This window comes from Rhinichthys klamathensis, unplaced genomic scaffold (genome assembly GCF_029890125.1).
Source record: "Rhinichthys klamathensis goyatoka isolate OS25496 unplaced genomic scaffold, OSU_Roscu_1.1 h1tg000209l_1, whole genome shotgun sequence".
NCBI classification, from domain to species: domain Eukaryota; kingdom Metazoa; phylum Chordata; class Actinopteri; order Cypriniformes; family Leuciscidae; genus Rhinichthys; species Rhinichthys klamathensis.
The window spans coordinates 384,857-400,000 of NW_026606734.1; the positions used below are offsets into that span (position 1 = coordinate 384,857).

At 37.7% G+C, this 15,144-nt stretch overlaps 1 protein-coding gene across 1 annotated transcript in view; it reads right to left on the reverse strand.

The window, feature by feature from the left end:
• Positions 1-1,117: 1,117 nt before the first annotated feature.
• slc22a17 (solute carrier family 22 member 17) overlaps positions 1,118-15,144 on the reverse strand; it is a 19,858-nt gene continuing 5,831 nt past the window's right edge. The window contains 8 exon segments of the mRNA XM_056263616.1: positions 1,118-2,023; positions 3,130-3,241; positions 3,913-4,136; positions 5,999-6,107; positions 6,265-6,380; positions 7,550-7,715; positions 9,337-9,491; positions 10,096-10,199. Coding sequence (XP_056119591.1) covers positions 1,747-2,023; positions 3,130-3,241; positions 3,913-4,136; positions 5,999-6,107; positions 6,265-6,380; positions 7,550-7,715; positions 9,337-9,491; positions 10,096-10,199 — 1,263 coding nt within the window. The 3' untranslated portion in view covers positions 1,118-1,746.

The window sequence follows — 15,144 nt, forward strand, 5'->3', positions numbered from 1 at the left end:
ATCTTTATAGACTGCTGTCATAAAATCATCTAAATATCAATCACTATATCGTCTTAGTAAGATGATATTTAAATGCTTAGTTTTATGATCAAAACATATAATGCAATGCAATACAATGATGAACAAATAAAACTTCCTCAAAAGCCTGATACATGTGAACATGACGTATGGATAATCAAATAAATGCAAGTTGCTTCATTCCATTAAGTGTTCATCTTGAAATATTACTTATAATATAAAAATTATTCCATCAGCAAAAAGACAAGTTTTTATATTTATAATAAAACCCCTTGCTTAAAAAAAGTATGTTGCTACTTTTTAGAGGCCTTAGAAATTTGCTTATCAAATATGATACACATGGCTTTATAGGGCTAAAATTCCCTGATATCTCCAGGTTTGACGACTTGATTTGCTTATGATAGTGTCTCAGTTTGGGGCGCTGTAGTGAAGCGCAAACACAGACTGACCTTGTTACCGTTGTAGAATCAGGAACTGCGGTTCAGAGTGAATTTCTGGTATGAAATGAGCCAAAAATACGGAAACCAGCTAAATATTGATGTACCAGAGGTACAACTGAACATTAAAGCTTGAGCCTGAGCCTTCAGCTTTAATCACTTGACAAACAAATGATTTTTCAAGATTTTATTTGTAACTATATTGGTTAAAGATGTACTAATAATTACAGCATTGTTTAGTAATTGTTGCGCAAACTTATTACTATTATCCTTTATTATTCAAGTAGTAATTATAATTAAATTATTACTAACAATTCAGAACTAAGTGCATTTCAAAAAAATCGAACACGAGGCGTTTACAAGGAAAAGCTACATAACTCGTGTTTCCAATGTGCCTTATTTTATAATCCGAATGCAATAGGCAAAGACAAAGGGCAAACTACAGAGCCAGACATTAGACATAAATAAATCCAGACAGTGTCAACATTGAAATGAGCGCCATCCCTCTGCGGTCTCGATCTCCAAGGTCAGGAACAGAGAAATATGGGACATTATCAGCCTATTAAAGGAATATTTCAGGTTAAATACAACTTAAGCTGTCAACTTACTCCAATTAAAAGCAGAAATATTAAGGATGTTATTCAGTAAAACCATTATTATTTAACTTGTGAAGTTCGATAAATCATCTGCGACTAAAATTAGCATCTGGTTATGCAATACCGATGGGTTAAAATAATCAAATCTGGGAAACTGAACTGACAGCGAGTCCCAGCTGCTGCACACAGAGCTCAAGTTGTATCCCTGTAATATTCCTTTACCTACGAGTGACGTGTAACATACAATAATAAGTGTCATGTCCAATCAGAGTGCACATAAAACAATCCTCAGTGTCTCTCGCCCAAAACACGATCAGTCCTTCAAGGATCCTCTGGGATCGCCATTCTTAGCAGCAACATGTTCAAGAATTAAGAGAACCGATTCCATCCGAAGTGAGAACATAAGCCTAGTTTCAAAGGGATAAATAGATCAGAACGAGCACTGTGATTTTCAGCCCTTGTCTCTGTGAAGTTAAATACGGTCTAATATTATCATAAAGTCACTGGATGCTACATGGGTCAGAATTAGAGCATACGCCCTTGACTCATGGTTTATGCCATTGTGCGCTGAAAAGATGAACTCTTCTTTATGATGGACGACTCCACCGATGGGTGTTAGGAATGACTACAAATACATGGTTAAGAGGTCGCGACTCCGAGGACAGTCCCCTGTATATGCGCTTGAAGAGTAAAGCCTAGGTCTCTGGGTTGGGAGTAGCGAGAAGAGGAACGTTATCCCTCCTCCGTCGCACCAGCGGAGGACGCCGGTACTGTTCTCCGTCCACCAGCGTCTGTGGAAGGGGTTTGCGTTTGCTCTCCGGGAGAAGCAGGATTGAGAGAACCGCTAGCAGGGCCAGAGAAGAGTAGACCACATGGTGCAGAAAGTAGCCGTAGTGATTACGCAGATCCATGAGAGGAGAACTGAGGCGACCCACGCATCCCAGCGCCATGACGGCTCCCACTCCACTTCCTCTGCGGACACAACAATGGAACGTCAAAATCATCACATTCACAGTTTCTATGAAATCTTTTGTCTAAATGGAAATGTTTCCCAACAAGTGATCAACTTTGGTTGAAGAAAAGTAGAAGCACGTTTTGTTTCTGATGGAACCGTTGCCATTGGCTTCTTCTAGGACTGATGCTGCCGTCATGTGCAATTGGAATTATCGTAAATACGAGTTTCCTAGTCAGAAATTGGACGAGTGGCCACTCAAGTCATATATGCGACTGGGAAACTCTGAGATAACTTATTAACTGATGTCCGAGTAGCTAAATTGTATTTGTTTTTCCCACAACATCTACATTGTTTTCTCTTGCCGTTACAATATGCATCAAATGGTTTTTGTTTTACACGTGTATGTATTTGACAGCAAAAACAGCATTTGACTGAAATTTCAGAATGTAGATGTAGCCTATACAATAGTGCGGGTAATGTTTATATGGTTGTGAATGAATGCAACGCTACATTTGATTAAAAATTCATTGGATATTACCAAATATCTTCAATACATTTTGGCTTTAATAAGATTTCCCCAAGAAATAGACATAAATGAACCTGGTGTCCTCCATGATTCCTATTCATTCTGACAACAAAGCACTTGAACTCGATAAACTCATAATAGTGAATAATTGGGAAGTAGACAATTTCAACAGCATGAGTTCCTCATAATACTGAGCAGATCACAATATAGTGCTCCCAACATTACAATTAAACATTAAAATATTGACAGCCATATATTCATTCAATGCTTTTATGCAATGCATTCAGGGTTTACGTTTTATTCATACATTCCCTGGGAATCAAACCCATGACCTTGCCATTGCCTTGCTTTAAAGCTAATAAGTGAACAACTGGTGCAAATCTTCCCTCAGTTTCATCCCAGGAGAAACGCTCTTGGCGGGAAGCCAGAACAACACGGTACAGATGCATAAATTACATCCCTAACCGGCTCTCTGGTGCCCGAGTGTGAGCGTGCATTGTCCATACATTACCTGCATTCTGCTGTTTCAGGAGCTCAAATAAGCAAGGAGTTATCATGGTGTGCTGGTAACCAGCCCTGCGGGACTGGCGTGTTTACCTGATGACGGTGGGCATGACTTCAGCGGTGAACAGAATGGAGAGCGAAGCGGCCGCTTGGGACGAGAACAGGCCCATGATGGAGAACACGGTCATGGCCGACTCGCTCAGATCTGCAGGGACATTCATCTGAACGTCAAACATTGAGACCCGAAATACCTCAAAGAAATCAATCATTTCCAGATAATTCTGTTTGCAAATCTCACAAAACATTATCCAGATCATATTTCACTCACAAAACATAAATATTCCATAAAAGACTGATTTGCATTGTGATATTTTCAACAATTACATGCATTTACAATTAAATAACAATAAAGCACATTTTCCACATTAAGAAAAGAATAACTAATTGGACTATAAAGAAAAATAACATTATTTATTTTTCTTTAACAAGTGCAATTACAAGTATGCATCCCTGTAGTATTTATGTTGAAATTTCTGCAGAATATTATACATAAATATATTATTTTTAGTTTATTATATATATATATTTTAAATTCACTGTGTCCAGACAGGATGATTTTATTAATGTATTACAGTAATGAATGAGATTTATTTATTTACAGTATTTGAAGTGATGAGATTTTGAGGGACAATGTGCTCACATGCAGTATACATTTTTTCTATATTATAAAAAATAAATATTTTAAATAATTAAATATTAATTCCTTTATTTATTGTTTTGAATTGAAGATGAAATTTCACCAGAGAAAACCAAGTAAGACCGGACTGTCATTAGCATGTGTGTATGGTGTCAGGAAAGCGACCCGTGGACACTTACAGTCCATGAGTCCGAGCAGGATTAGGGAAGCCAGTCCGGTCAAGGTCATGGCTAGAAGAAGAATTCCACGACGACCAAACCGGTCCACGGTTGCCCAGAGCAGCAGCCAGGCTCCGCCCCCGGCACACACAGACAGCAAGTACGTCCAATAGAAACTGGGGGTGATTCCTCTGACGTCACCTCTGAAGGAGCTGTAGCAGTGACTGATGCCATGAGAGATGAACCTGGACACAAAATAAGGCAGCAAAACTTTTTTCAACATTAAAGAAATGAGCAGCAAATCAGCATATCAGAATGATTTCTGAAGGAACATGTGACACTGAAGACTGGAGTAATGATGCTGAAAATTCACAAACTTCAGCCCGCACTTTATTCCTGTGATGTCAGTCAAGTTCTTCAACACCAAACTCATCCAACCACATCTTTATGGACCTTTGTGCACTGGGGCACAGTAATGCTGGGATAGAAAAGGGCTTTCCCCAAACGGTTCCCATAAAGCATTGTATAAAATGTCTAGGTAAGCTGAAGCATTAAGATTTCCTTCACTGGAAGAGCCGTGAAAAACAGCCCCACACCAAACATTACAGTTGGCACAATGCAGTCAGACAGGTAAGTGTCTCCTGGCATCCACCAAACCCAGATTTGTCTATTAGACTGCCAGAACGATTCAACACTACACACTCGCCTCTCCATCCGACACTTGCTATAGTACATCGTGATGTGAGGCTTGCATGCATCTGCTCGGCCATGGAAACCCACTCCGGAAAGCTCCCGTCGCACATTTTTTGTGCTGATATGGAAGTTTTTCACACTCAACACTCGTGACCAGTTCGCTCTGTGACTTTACATGGTCTTCCACTTCGTGGCTTAGTTTCTGCTGTTCCTAAACGCTTCCACTTTCCAATAAAACCACTTACAGTTGACCGTGGAATATCTAGCTGGGATGAAATTTCACAAAACGACTTGGCATCCAATCACAGTGTCATGCTTGAATCCACTGAGCTCTTCAGAACGACCAATGTCTTTCCCAAATGCTTGATTTTATACACCTGTGGCAATGGGTCTGATTGAAACACCTAGGCTGCATTCAGCCCCGACAAAACGCTGCACAACGTGTTTAAAACAGAAACGGTGATGCGTTGAGCACACTGTTCTGATGACGCAAGAGTTGCAACTACGGCAGCTGAGAAGGCCATTCTTTGTGTTCTTGTGAAGAATTTTCGGAGCCTGATGAAGTCGGTATAAATATGTGTTTAATACTACAAAATATGCCCGATGTTACAGTTACTGCACTTGCCGCCCAGAACACAAGAGAACATCCCAGTCGAGTGAAGGGATTGCTGAAACTGTAATGGAAGCACATCTTACCTAATAAAGACTAAAGCACATCTATTCAGCCTCACATACTGACTTTATTTGTAGTTCATACTGTTTTAATACCCTGTATTTTCTTTCTCATCTTTAGGAAAAGCACTTAATTACCATTGTTTATTTCTATACCAAATGTCACACACTTGCAATGAAGCTAAAAATTTAAACAACTACATCATTATGTTGATATCCTATATTTTTACAATAAAACTTACGACAAACATGTCTTCTAATATCCTCAGTTGTTGTGTATACCGAGCTGCATCGAACACATTTGTAAATGACTTTCCTTGAACCCATTGTGCGCGTTCACTTTAATACGGCGTGCTTTATATACATGTTGCTGCTGATTGGACTGCAGTTCTGACACACACACCAAACAAGAGAAAACGCATCTCAAACCCCGGTGCACACCGGCGCACGCCGCTTCCAGGAAACATGACGTTCAACCCGGAAACCGTAGCAAAACGTTGCGCACCGTTTTGAACTTGAACGTGCCCCTAATTTCAAGAATTAAGAGGTGTGTACCAATACTACGGTGTATAAGTACTCGCTAAATGTTTGTTCTATATCTACACTGTTGCTTCCTGAAGGAAACGCGTTTAGTTTTTCTCTTGTCAAAAATGAGCTATTTTGTTATTTTGCAAGAGCAGTCCACCTCCAACTTTGTTAATTTTTGCACATTAGGCAAGTAAAAACAGTAGGAATCACTTACGATGTGAATCCCAGCACACACAGGTTCTTCCAGATGTTTCTGCTGTGCAGCAGCTCTGGGAAGGACAGATGGGGACGTCCAGGAGATGAGGACGGCTCTGTGTCCATCTCTGCATCAGACACAATAACACACTCTCATTCTGCATTCTTGTTCATCGAGAACTGAACTACTATCAGACGAAAAACATCCAGCAGAAACTGATGCTGTTTGCGTTTCAAAATGAACATTTCCCAGCGTCAACCAGACAAAGATATTTGCACACTAACCCGTGAAACTGTCGTCGTCTCTCTGCCGCTCGCTGCGTTCGCTGAAGGAATTCATGTCTCCCGTCCTTTCGGAAAGCAGAAGCCAGCGAGGCGATTCAGGAAACACTCCCGGGATCCTGAAGACAAACAGACTGATCTTTAAATGCCAGCAAAAAGAGCAGCTTCACAGAGTGATAACAGCATTTGCTCTACAAACAGCACAGGGAGAAACGACACTGTGCCACTAGCGGGACGATCATCATTACTAACAAGCGCTGGCTGCACTTACAGCTTTGATGCTTCACAGGGAATTTTAGATCAATATTTCTGAAGGCGCAGTCGGTTTGCATTTAGGCTGATGAAGTGTTGAAAAGCTTTACTTCCTGTTCCCAGCAGCTCAAGTACGAGTGTGTTGATGCTGAGCCAGTTTAATAACACAAGAGATGTTATCCACAGAACTCACGGCCTGACCTGTTTATGTTTCAATACATGTTTTCATATCGCAGCTCATAGAACTTGTTTCAGGGATCAACATTAAGGATCGCAGTAAACTTCAGCTTTGGGTTTGTGATGTTTTGTGAATTGTGCTGAGGTAAATACATCACCGACTTTTTAGTGAACATAAACAGTTGAGAAATAAAACGTATGTGTAACTATATTGAATCTGTGCAGCTCTTAAAGTGACAGCAGCCTAATAAACCTGCTGACGTCTCTATAATAACATTACTCAAACAACAAAAGACTAAGGAAAATCACTCACTGCTTTTGACTGATTAACTTTGATAAGGATTAATCTATGTTGATTTATACAGTGAAGACTATGCAGTGCTATTTTACTTTTTAAATCAATTACATTTCTTTAATTTTCACTGGTATCTGAAATGGTCAATTGCCATTGGTAGGTGTGGAAAAGTGTTTGTTTATATATATATATATATAACATTGGTTTAAAAAGGACCTAAAGTTAGTAATAAAAGGAAGGACAGTGTTAAGGTTTTGTTGAAATTGCAAGAGTGACGTGGAAGTATAAGTAAGAATAGGTATGAAATTATAAACACATCATGTTTTGGCATCATTTCCTGGTAAAATGTTTTATGAATCATCTAGCGGTCTTAAATGACCTTATAATAGTTATCATGTTATGTCATCACAGTTATCCACTTTCTTATCAGTGCACCTCTAATAGTGACAAAGTATAAAAACCAAAACCACATGATGCAAGCTGAACTGTGAGAAATCTGAACCATTTACTAAAGCATAATTATTAGAAAAGCCGATCAGTAGGTTGTATTCCTCATGGACTAACCCATAGCACAGGAACAACGCCAGCGGAGCCGCTCCGGTCCCCAACAGGCCCCTCCAGGAGCCACAGCCGAGGGCCACAGCCAGCAGCAGGAGCTCGCCCGCAAACGTGGTCAGACCGGACATCATCGTGGCCAGCAGCCGCAGGGACGGGTCGCAGAGCTCCAGACCTGGAACACAACGGAAACTGCTTTAAAGGTCATGACTAACAGATGCTCAAGCGTTTCGTATTCTGTTCTGGATATTAGTATCTGTAGTTTTAGTTCACTCGCAATGTATCTTGATTGAACCCTCTGATGCTGTTCGGACCGAAAGTTTTTAATTTTTAGGTGTTCAAGCACGAAGTGCTGAAAACCTATTGTAATTGCCATTTGAAAAAAAAAATCCCCTAAAACGCATCGTGCAGCCCAAACCGTAAGGCCTAGAGACTTGAAACCAAAAGTACTAAATTGCTCATAACTCCTAGACCGTTGGTCCTAGCCTCAAGCTTTTTACACCACTGTGATCCTTGGCTCAAGACGGACAAAATGTATATCTCCAATTTCGATTTACCGAATTTTCCGCTATGTCGAATTTTGTCCAAAACCTACTTTTGCGAACTAGTCCCTGGTTTTTCGCCCGATCGGAACCAAACCAGTCTAGGCCTATTCTCTGGACTCTCTAGAAATTTTGCAATTGGGTGGCTGTAACAGGGTCATTTAGAAAAGGGGCGTGGCAAAATACAGTCAAAAGCCTATAAATCATAAATAAAAACTTCACAAAAATTGATGAGCATATGTGTCATAACATGGTGAAGAAGCATGCAAAGTTTCATGGAGATCGGACCATAGGTGGCGCTCTAACTGTTAAAAAGCTTTGAAACCATATATTTCCTATGGTAAACTGCCTGTATTGGCTGTAAATGGTCTTTTCCATCTATTATGTCAGTATTTAAATGTATGCTAAATAAAACTTAATGTCTTTTCATGGTTTTGTGCTTAAAGGCCTTAACTGCTTGAACACCGCTAAATGCTGCTTGCAGCTTTAATTATTTAATTTTTTACTACACTGGAATTGTACAAAACTTGGTAAAGGTGCTGGCACTTGATATGTGAAAACACAAAAAAATCATGGACATGATTCGAAAAGGTTAAATGGTCCTGAAAAAAATAGTCACACAGTGTTGTTCGTGGTCAAAAATGAACGCATTGGAAATTCATTTCATCTAGTGGAAATGTTTGGTACTGCGCCCAAACAAAATCATTTCAGCCTCAAATTTGGAACTTGTTCAGATTTATGGGTTTAATTTCTCAGTTTTAGGGTAAAACATGCTTTGGAAAATATACATTTTATATCAAATGTAAAAATAGTATTTTAGGCATTTTTCAATTTCTATAACTTTTTTATTTCACTTTTTACACTTCAGTAATCATCTTCCAATGGCCATCTTTAGACCGAAGTTCAGCCTGTGCTCCGAGGCATTCAAGATTTTACAACAGTTTAAGTTAGAAATTTCATTTTCAGCTCAACATGCTCAAAAAGTAGTTAACATGTAATAAATGGATTATAACTATTCCAGAAATATAATTTAGTACCATAAAAATCCCATAAAAATGTCAAAATATTAACTGAACTAAAATATATTACATTAATTTCATTGAAATCAAATAGAAACATTTTGGTCTTTTTTGACCGGCACGCGAGCGGCACCAGAATGTTTCGATATTTGTACTTTTTTGCTGTGTAATATCATCATGAACCCAGAGAGCGCTCTGATGTTTATCACAGCTGTTCCGTGTGCGTTTGACTCACGTGTGACGTAGAGCGTGAGGTAGACGCCAGCGCTCGCAGCAGCGAGACAGAACCGCATGGAGATGAAGACCGGCGGCGAGGGCGACACACACACCAGCACACCGAACACCACCGCCAGGGTCAGAGACACCAGCAGGGACTTATGCCTGCCCAGCCTGAGCACAAAACAGCACAACTCAACACACATCACTGAAACAACATCAAAAACTAGGGGTGTAACGATACCTCATGTCACGATTCGACACAGATCACGATACGATATTATTGCGATACTCAAAGACATATGATAAAAGGTTAACTACTGTTGATTAAAATACTAAATTTGATATTTCATTGTGTGTGTAAATGAATAGTCTTGGACTTGGTGCTGAAACCCAAAGCACAGGACAATAGAGACACCAGAATAAACATATGAAGCTGAAAATACAGAATTATTTTAGAAGAATATGCTTGCACTCGGTCACTAGATATATTTAAAATAACGTAGGCCACTTTTTACTGGTAACAATTATTAGGAGCCATAAATATTCCCCCATTGCATTATTATACATAATATTTAACATTATATATAGTAGTTTAATGTAGTACTGACACTAAAACTCTGAAAACTTGAATTCTTTCCTCACACAGTGATTTTTATTTTGGGTGAACTATACACAATACATATTGTCACTTTCCACGAATCAAACATATTGTTGCATTTTTGTATTGCAATATATTGTGACACGCCTATCAAAACCTGAACAGACGGTTCCTCACCGGTCAGACGCGTGACCCAGACCCAGACAGCCTGTAAGGGTTCCCAGAATGAAGCACACCTCCTCTACTGGAACCAGCCAGTACCGCAAACACACCAGATCCCACTGGAAACAACAGGAAGTCAGGCCAGAGCAGACAGGAAGTCAGTTGTAGCAGTAGAAGGGACATGCAAACAGTTTCCAAATTAAAAAGACTTCCTGTTCGTAAGGAAACAATAACACTGTGATCTCCAAAGACGCACACGTTTTCTTCTGTGCTAAAGCGGAAAACGTAACCAGGCTTTAGTTTCACTTCATGTTTGATATTCAATTCACATTTATTTGTACATAAACAAATCGCATTTAGCTAAAAATGTATTAAACAATTCAATAATTTATGCAAAAAATGCATTTAAACAATGTACTAATACTGTCACCTGCCCGTATACGGGCAACCTAAATTTACTTCACTATATTACTATTAAATCCTAATCTAGTCATGACAAACTATATATCGTTGGAAAGGTCTAAGACTCCTAAATAGATATTTTAGCGCTGTTTTTTTCTTACAAATTATGAATGAACAGTAATATATGAACTTATGACAAGAGTGCGCCTCAAAAAATCGACGTCATTACAGGAGTTTCTGACCTTTGTCACAAAAAGTCGACGCACACACTTTTAATAATTGAAACTTTGGTTTTTAGTGCTAAAAGTTCATCATAATAAAACATAATCTAGTATTTGTCAATAAAAAAAGATAAAATTATATTTTAAAAAGTAAAGTAAGAAGTTCTCTAAAAAGTATAATATATATAAAACATGTATTATTTTTATATCACATATTTTAGTAGTTATCATAAATTAGGTATCATTTGAAAGCTTACGAACTCAGAATTCATCCTGTGAAAACCGTTTTGAAATTGGACGTTGTGTTACCATAGAAACGGTTTTTTGTATTAGGCCCCTCCCCTTTTGGGCATCATCTTTCATAATTTATTATCAAAACCTTTTCTAATCTTGACAAAACATATATTGTCAGAAAGGTCTGAGTCTCAAGGTTACATATTTAGTGACAGAAGTGATATTTGGATAGAAATTTATTAATTTGTTATGGCAGAATGCATACAATTAAATTCAATGGCACCCGGTGGGTATTTTTGGTATAACGCCTAAACAAAATCTCATGGGAACTTCAATGTTTGTGATATCAACTTTAAAATTTGGAACACAACTTGGTTAGATATATAGCTTTCATTTTATAGTAAAAAATATTTTGTAAAATATTTATTTTATATTAAAAAAAATATATTAATAAAGTATATTTGATTTATTGTAAATTATAACTTCCATAACTTTTTCATACATTAATTTTTTGAAGTGCTTTCACTTTAGTAATAATCTGCTGATTGTTTTCTTTAAAACAAGACCAAACTTAGGTCTATATTCCAAAGCATTCTTGAATTACAACCATTTAAGTTTGTATAGTGCATTTTAATGTAAATTATCAAAAGGGGGGGTGACAGGTAAAGGGTTAAGGCAGAAACAATGAGCTCATATAAGTAATGAATACTTGTTTGTTAACAAATGATAACGGTACAGAACTGTAAATATAACAAATTAATTCTTCAAATTCAGGAAGTAAACAGCTGCGGATTGAGTCAGACGTCATGTGACCAAACCAGCTGCATGATGATGACACCACCACATAAGACATGCTGACCAATGTGACCAAACCAGTTCTTCAGCACGCATGACTCGTCTTCAGGGTGGAGAACTTCAGCCCACACACACACACACACTAAACACACACACACTAAACACAAAAGACTCCTTAAATTACCGCATTAACTATCTTTAGATTGTTCCAGGTTTTGCATCCTTGATTACACTTGAAACACCTGACTGAGTCATCATTTTTATGAGTCTATATATAAACCAACACCTGCTGTTTATTTGATTAAATACAAACTTCAGCCGTGTTTAGTGAGGAATCTGATGAACGCATCCGTCAACCTTTCACTGGACACGAGTCTGACAGACATAAAGAGACACGCATCCCTCCCAGATGAAGCGTGATTATCAGCCAGACATCAATCTATTCCCAGTTCATCCGTGAGAAAGTCATTGTGCTCTTAACACACAGCACTGATAAGCTGCAATCTCAGCGAACTCCCTCCATCTCCGCAGCGTCGCACTAGAACAAAACCTATATTCACATATTTAATGTCTAAAAGCTTCTGATTGGCTGTGATTATGTCGCATCATGAAGCATTTTTGGGAAAATTACAATTACTTGCATCACTCTTCTTCCGTGACATTCAGCAGGATAAAAATCAACATGTTCATAGGCATTTTCTAATATAACTATTTCTAATAATATAATATTTCTAATAATATAAGTTTTTTTTTTCTTCTTCAGATTATTGCATTATTCTGTAGTAGAGCCTGAATTAACCATCTTGCCTGTTTAAAGACATGATATCATATGGTTAGTTCACACAACAACTAAATAAAAGTGTTACGAAAAAACGAAAAATATTTAAAAAGTTGAAATAGCAACTACCTTAAAATAAGTTTATATGTTGACTTACTTCAGGTAATGTTTAAGATAACATTTCATAATAAATTAATAATTCATAAAATTAAGGTTACACTTTATTTTAAGGTGTCCGTGTTACAGTGTAAGAACTGAGTAATAATGATTAACTACATGTACTTACTATATAGAGTTAGAACTGGGGTTTGATTTAGGGTTAGTTGCATGTAATTATGCATAATTTATAGTTATTACTACATGCAACGTGTAACAAGAATACTGTAAAATAATGTGTTACTAAAACTAAAACTGGATTAAAAAATAAAATAAACTAACACACACACACAACAAAATGACTAAAACTTTAAAATGAAAAATATTACTAAATATTAATAAAAGCTATAATAGTATATTAAAGATACTAAAATAAGACTGAACTTTATTTTCTTTTAATCATGGCACGTTTGCAGTGATCGGGATCCAAAAAGGACCATAAAAGCCCCACATTTTAAACTTGACAATGGCTTGTGTTTATGAACTGATGAATCACACACAAGTTGCCAATTATTGATTTCATAGCAAATATCTGAACATTCTCAAATCAAGATACATATACAATAGCAAAACTACTTTAAGGTCTTGTTTTTGTTTTATGTATCAAATTTAAGTGCTCAAAACACACACAAAATTGCCAAATGGGGTCAGAATGAATAATAATAATGATAATTTTCCATTTTAATAAACCCATACATTTTTCAGAGACTTAATTTTTCATTTTGCTTCTCAAGTAAATAATGTTTTTGCAGTGTACCATCTGATGCCATTCTATTCTAATTAAATCTTGAATTCTGGGACCCTGTGTATAAAAATTGTGTATTATATATATATTTATTTATTACACGGCTCTATGGAATACTTGATTCTGATTGGTCAATCGTATGTTATTCCCAGATAACCGCCGCTGAACACAGAAACACCGGCTCATCCACTGAAGTCAGCAGCGCTATACACTCGCTAGAAACGTTTTTTCTTTGTGGAAGTTTTGCTTTTGGTGAGCTATTAAAATATTAAAACTCAGTCGAATCAATATTTTTGTGTACAGTTATTAAATTATGCCATCCAGTATCGTGAACTCGCTCTCTCTTTTCATACAAACGCAGCGGCGGCCATTTTGTGACTATTGTTTTGTACACTGTTGGATTATAAGATACAAACAAGTACGATTTTAAAACAGTTTAATCTGAAATCAATATCTCTTATCTCCATAATTATTTATGTGTTGAAATGCTGTGGAAGTGTTATGACTGTATACCGTATCTCTGAAATGTCCGTCTAGTTTGATCTCGCCGCTGAAACTGCTCTCTCCGCGAAGCTTTGCGTTTAAAGAGCTAATAAAATATTTAAACTCAGATCAATATTTCATATCTAATTATTAGGGCCGGGACTTTAACGCGTTAATTAATTACACAAATTATTTTAATCACACTTAGTTTTGCACCGCGGAACGTTTCTCACTGGATGAGTTTCGGCGGACCGATTATACTGGCGCACCAACTAGCGCTCATGACGAAGAAGCTGACGAGATCGCTTTGGTTGGCCGGTGGCTGGGAAATTTTGTTATAAAAAGCGAATGGATGGAAGCGTCGATAAGAGCATGGTTGTGTGCAAGCTATGCAACAAGGAATTCGCTATTGCTATTATGGTGTGTTCACACCGAACGCGAATAGAGCGTCAAATACGCGTCTAGTTAGACGCTTGAACATTCGCTCGAGTCCAAATTTTTCAACTTGCCGGGAAGACATTCGCGGCAACGCGTCGCCCAATTCGCGTCATTCGCAACGCCCGGCGTGAATGATGTGTCTATTCGCGTCTTTGCATTGACTTTGTATGTAATCTACTCGCGCAAATAATTAAATTCGCGTTCGGTGTGAACACACCATTAGTGTGTTCAATATGCTATTGCTACACTTAATGGCAAACATTGCACTGGTCTGCTGGACTTGGTTGAACAAAAATAAACTATTTTGTTGCTTAAGCTTATGTATGCAGTCATTATTCAATAGTATACTAAAAATCCATGTGAAAAAAATTACTTCTCACAGTTCTCAGGTCAAATATTTATGCAAATAAAATGCGATTAATTTCGATTAATTAATTACAAAGCCTCTAATTAATTAGATTAATTTTTTTAATCGAGTCCCGGCCCTACTAATTATTTACTAATGTGGCAAGTATCCGTGTAATAATCGGGATAATGAACATCCAGCCGGCTGTTCTCTCATAATAAACCCCTTCAAGTGTGTGTGTGTGTGTTATCTCATAATAAACCCCTTCAAGTGTGTGTGTGTGTGTGTTATCTCATAATAAACCCCTTCAAGTGTGTGTGTGTGTTATCTCATAATAAACCCCTTCAGGTGTGTGTGTGTGTTATCTCATAATAAACCCCTTCAGGTGTGTGTGTGTGTTATCTCAGAATAACCCTTCAGGTGTGTGTGTGTTATCTCAGAATAACCCCCTTCAGGTGTGTGTGTG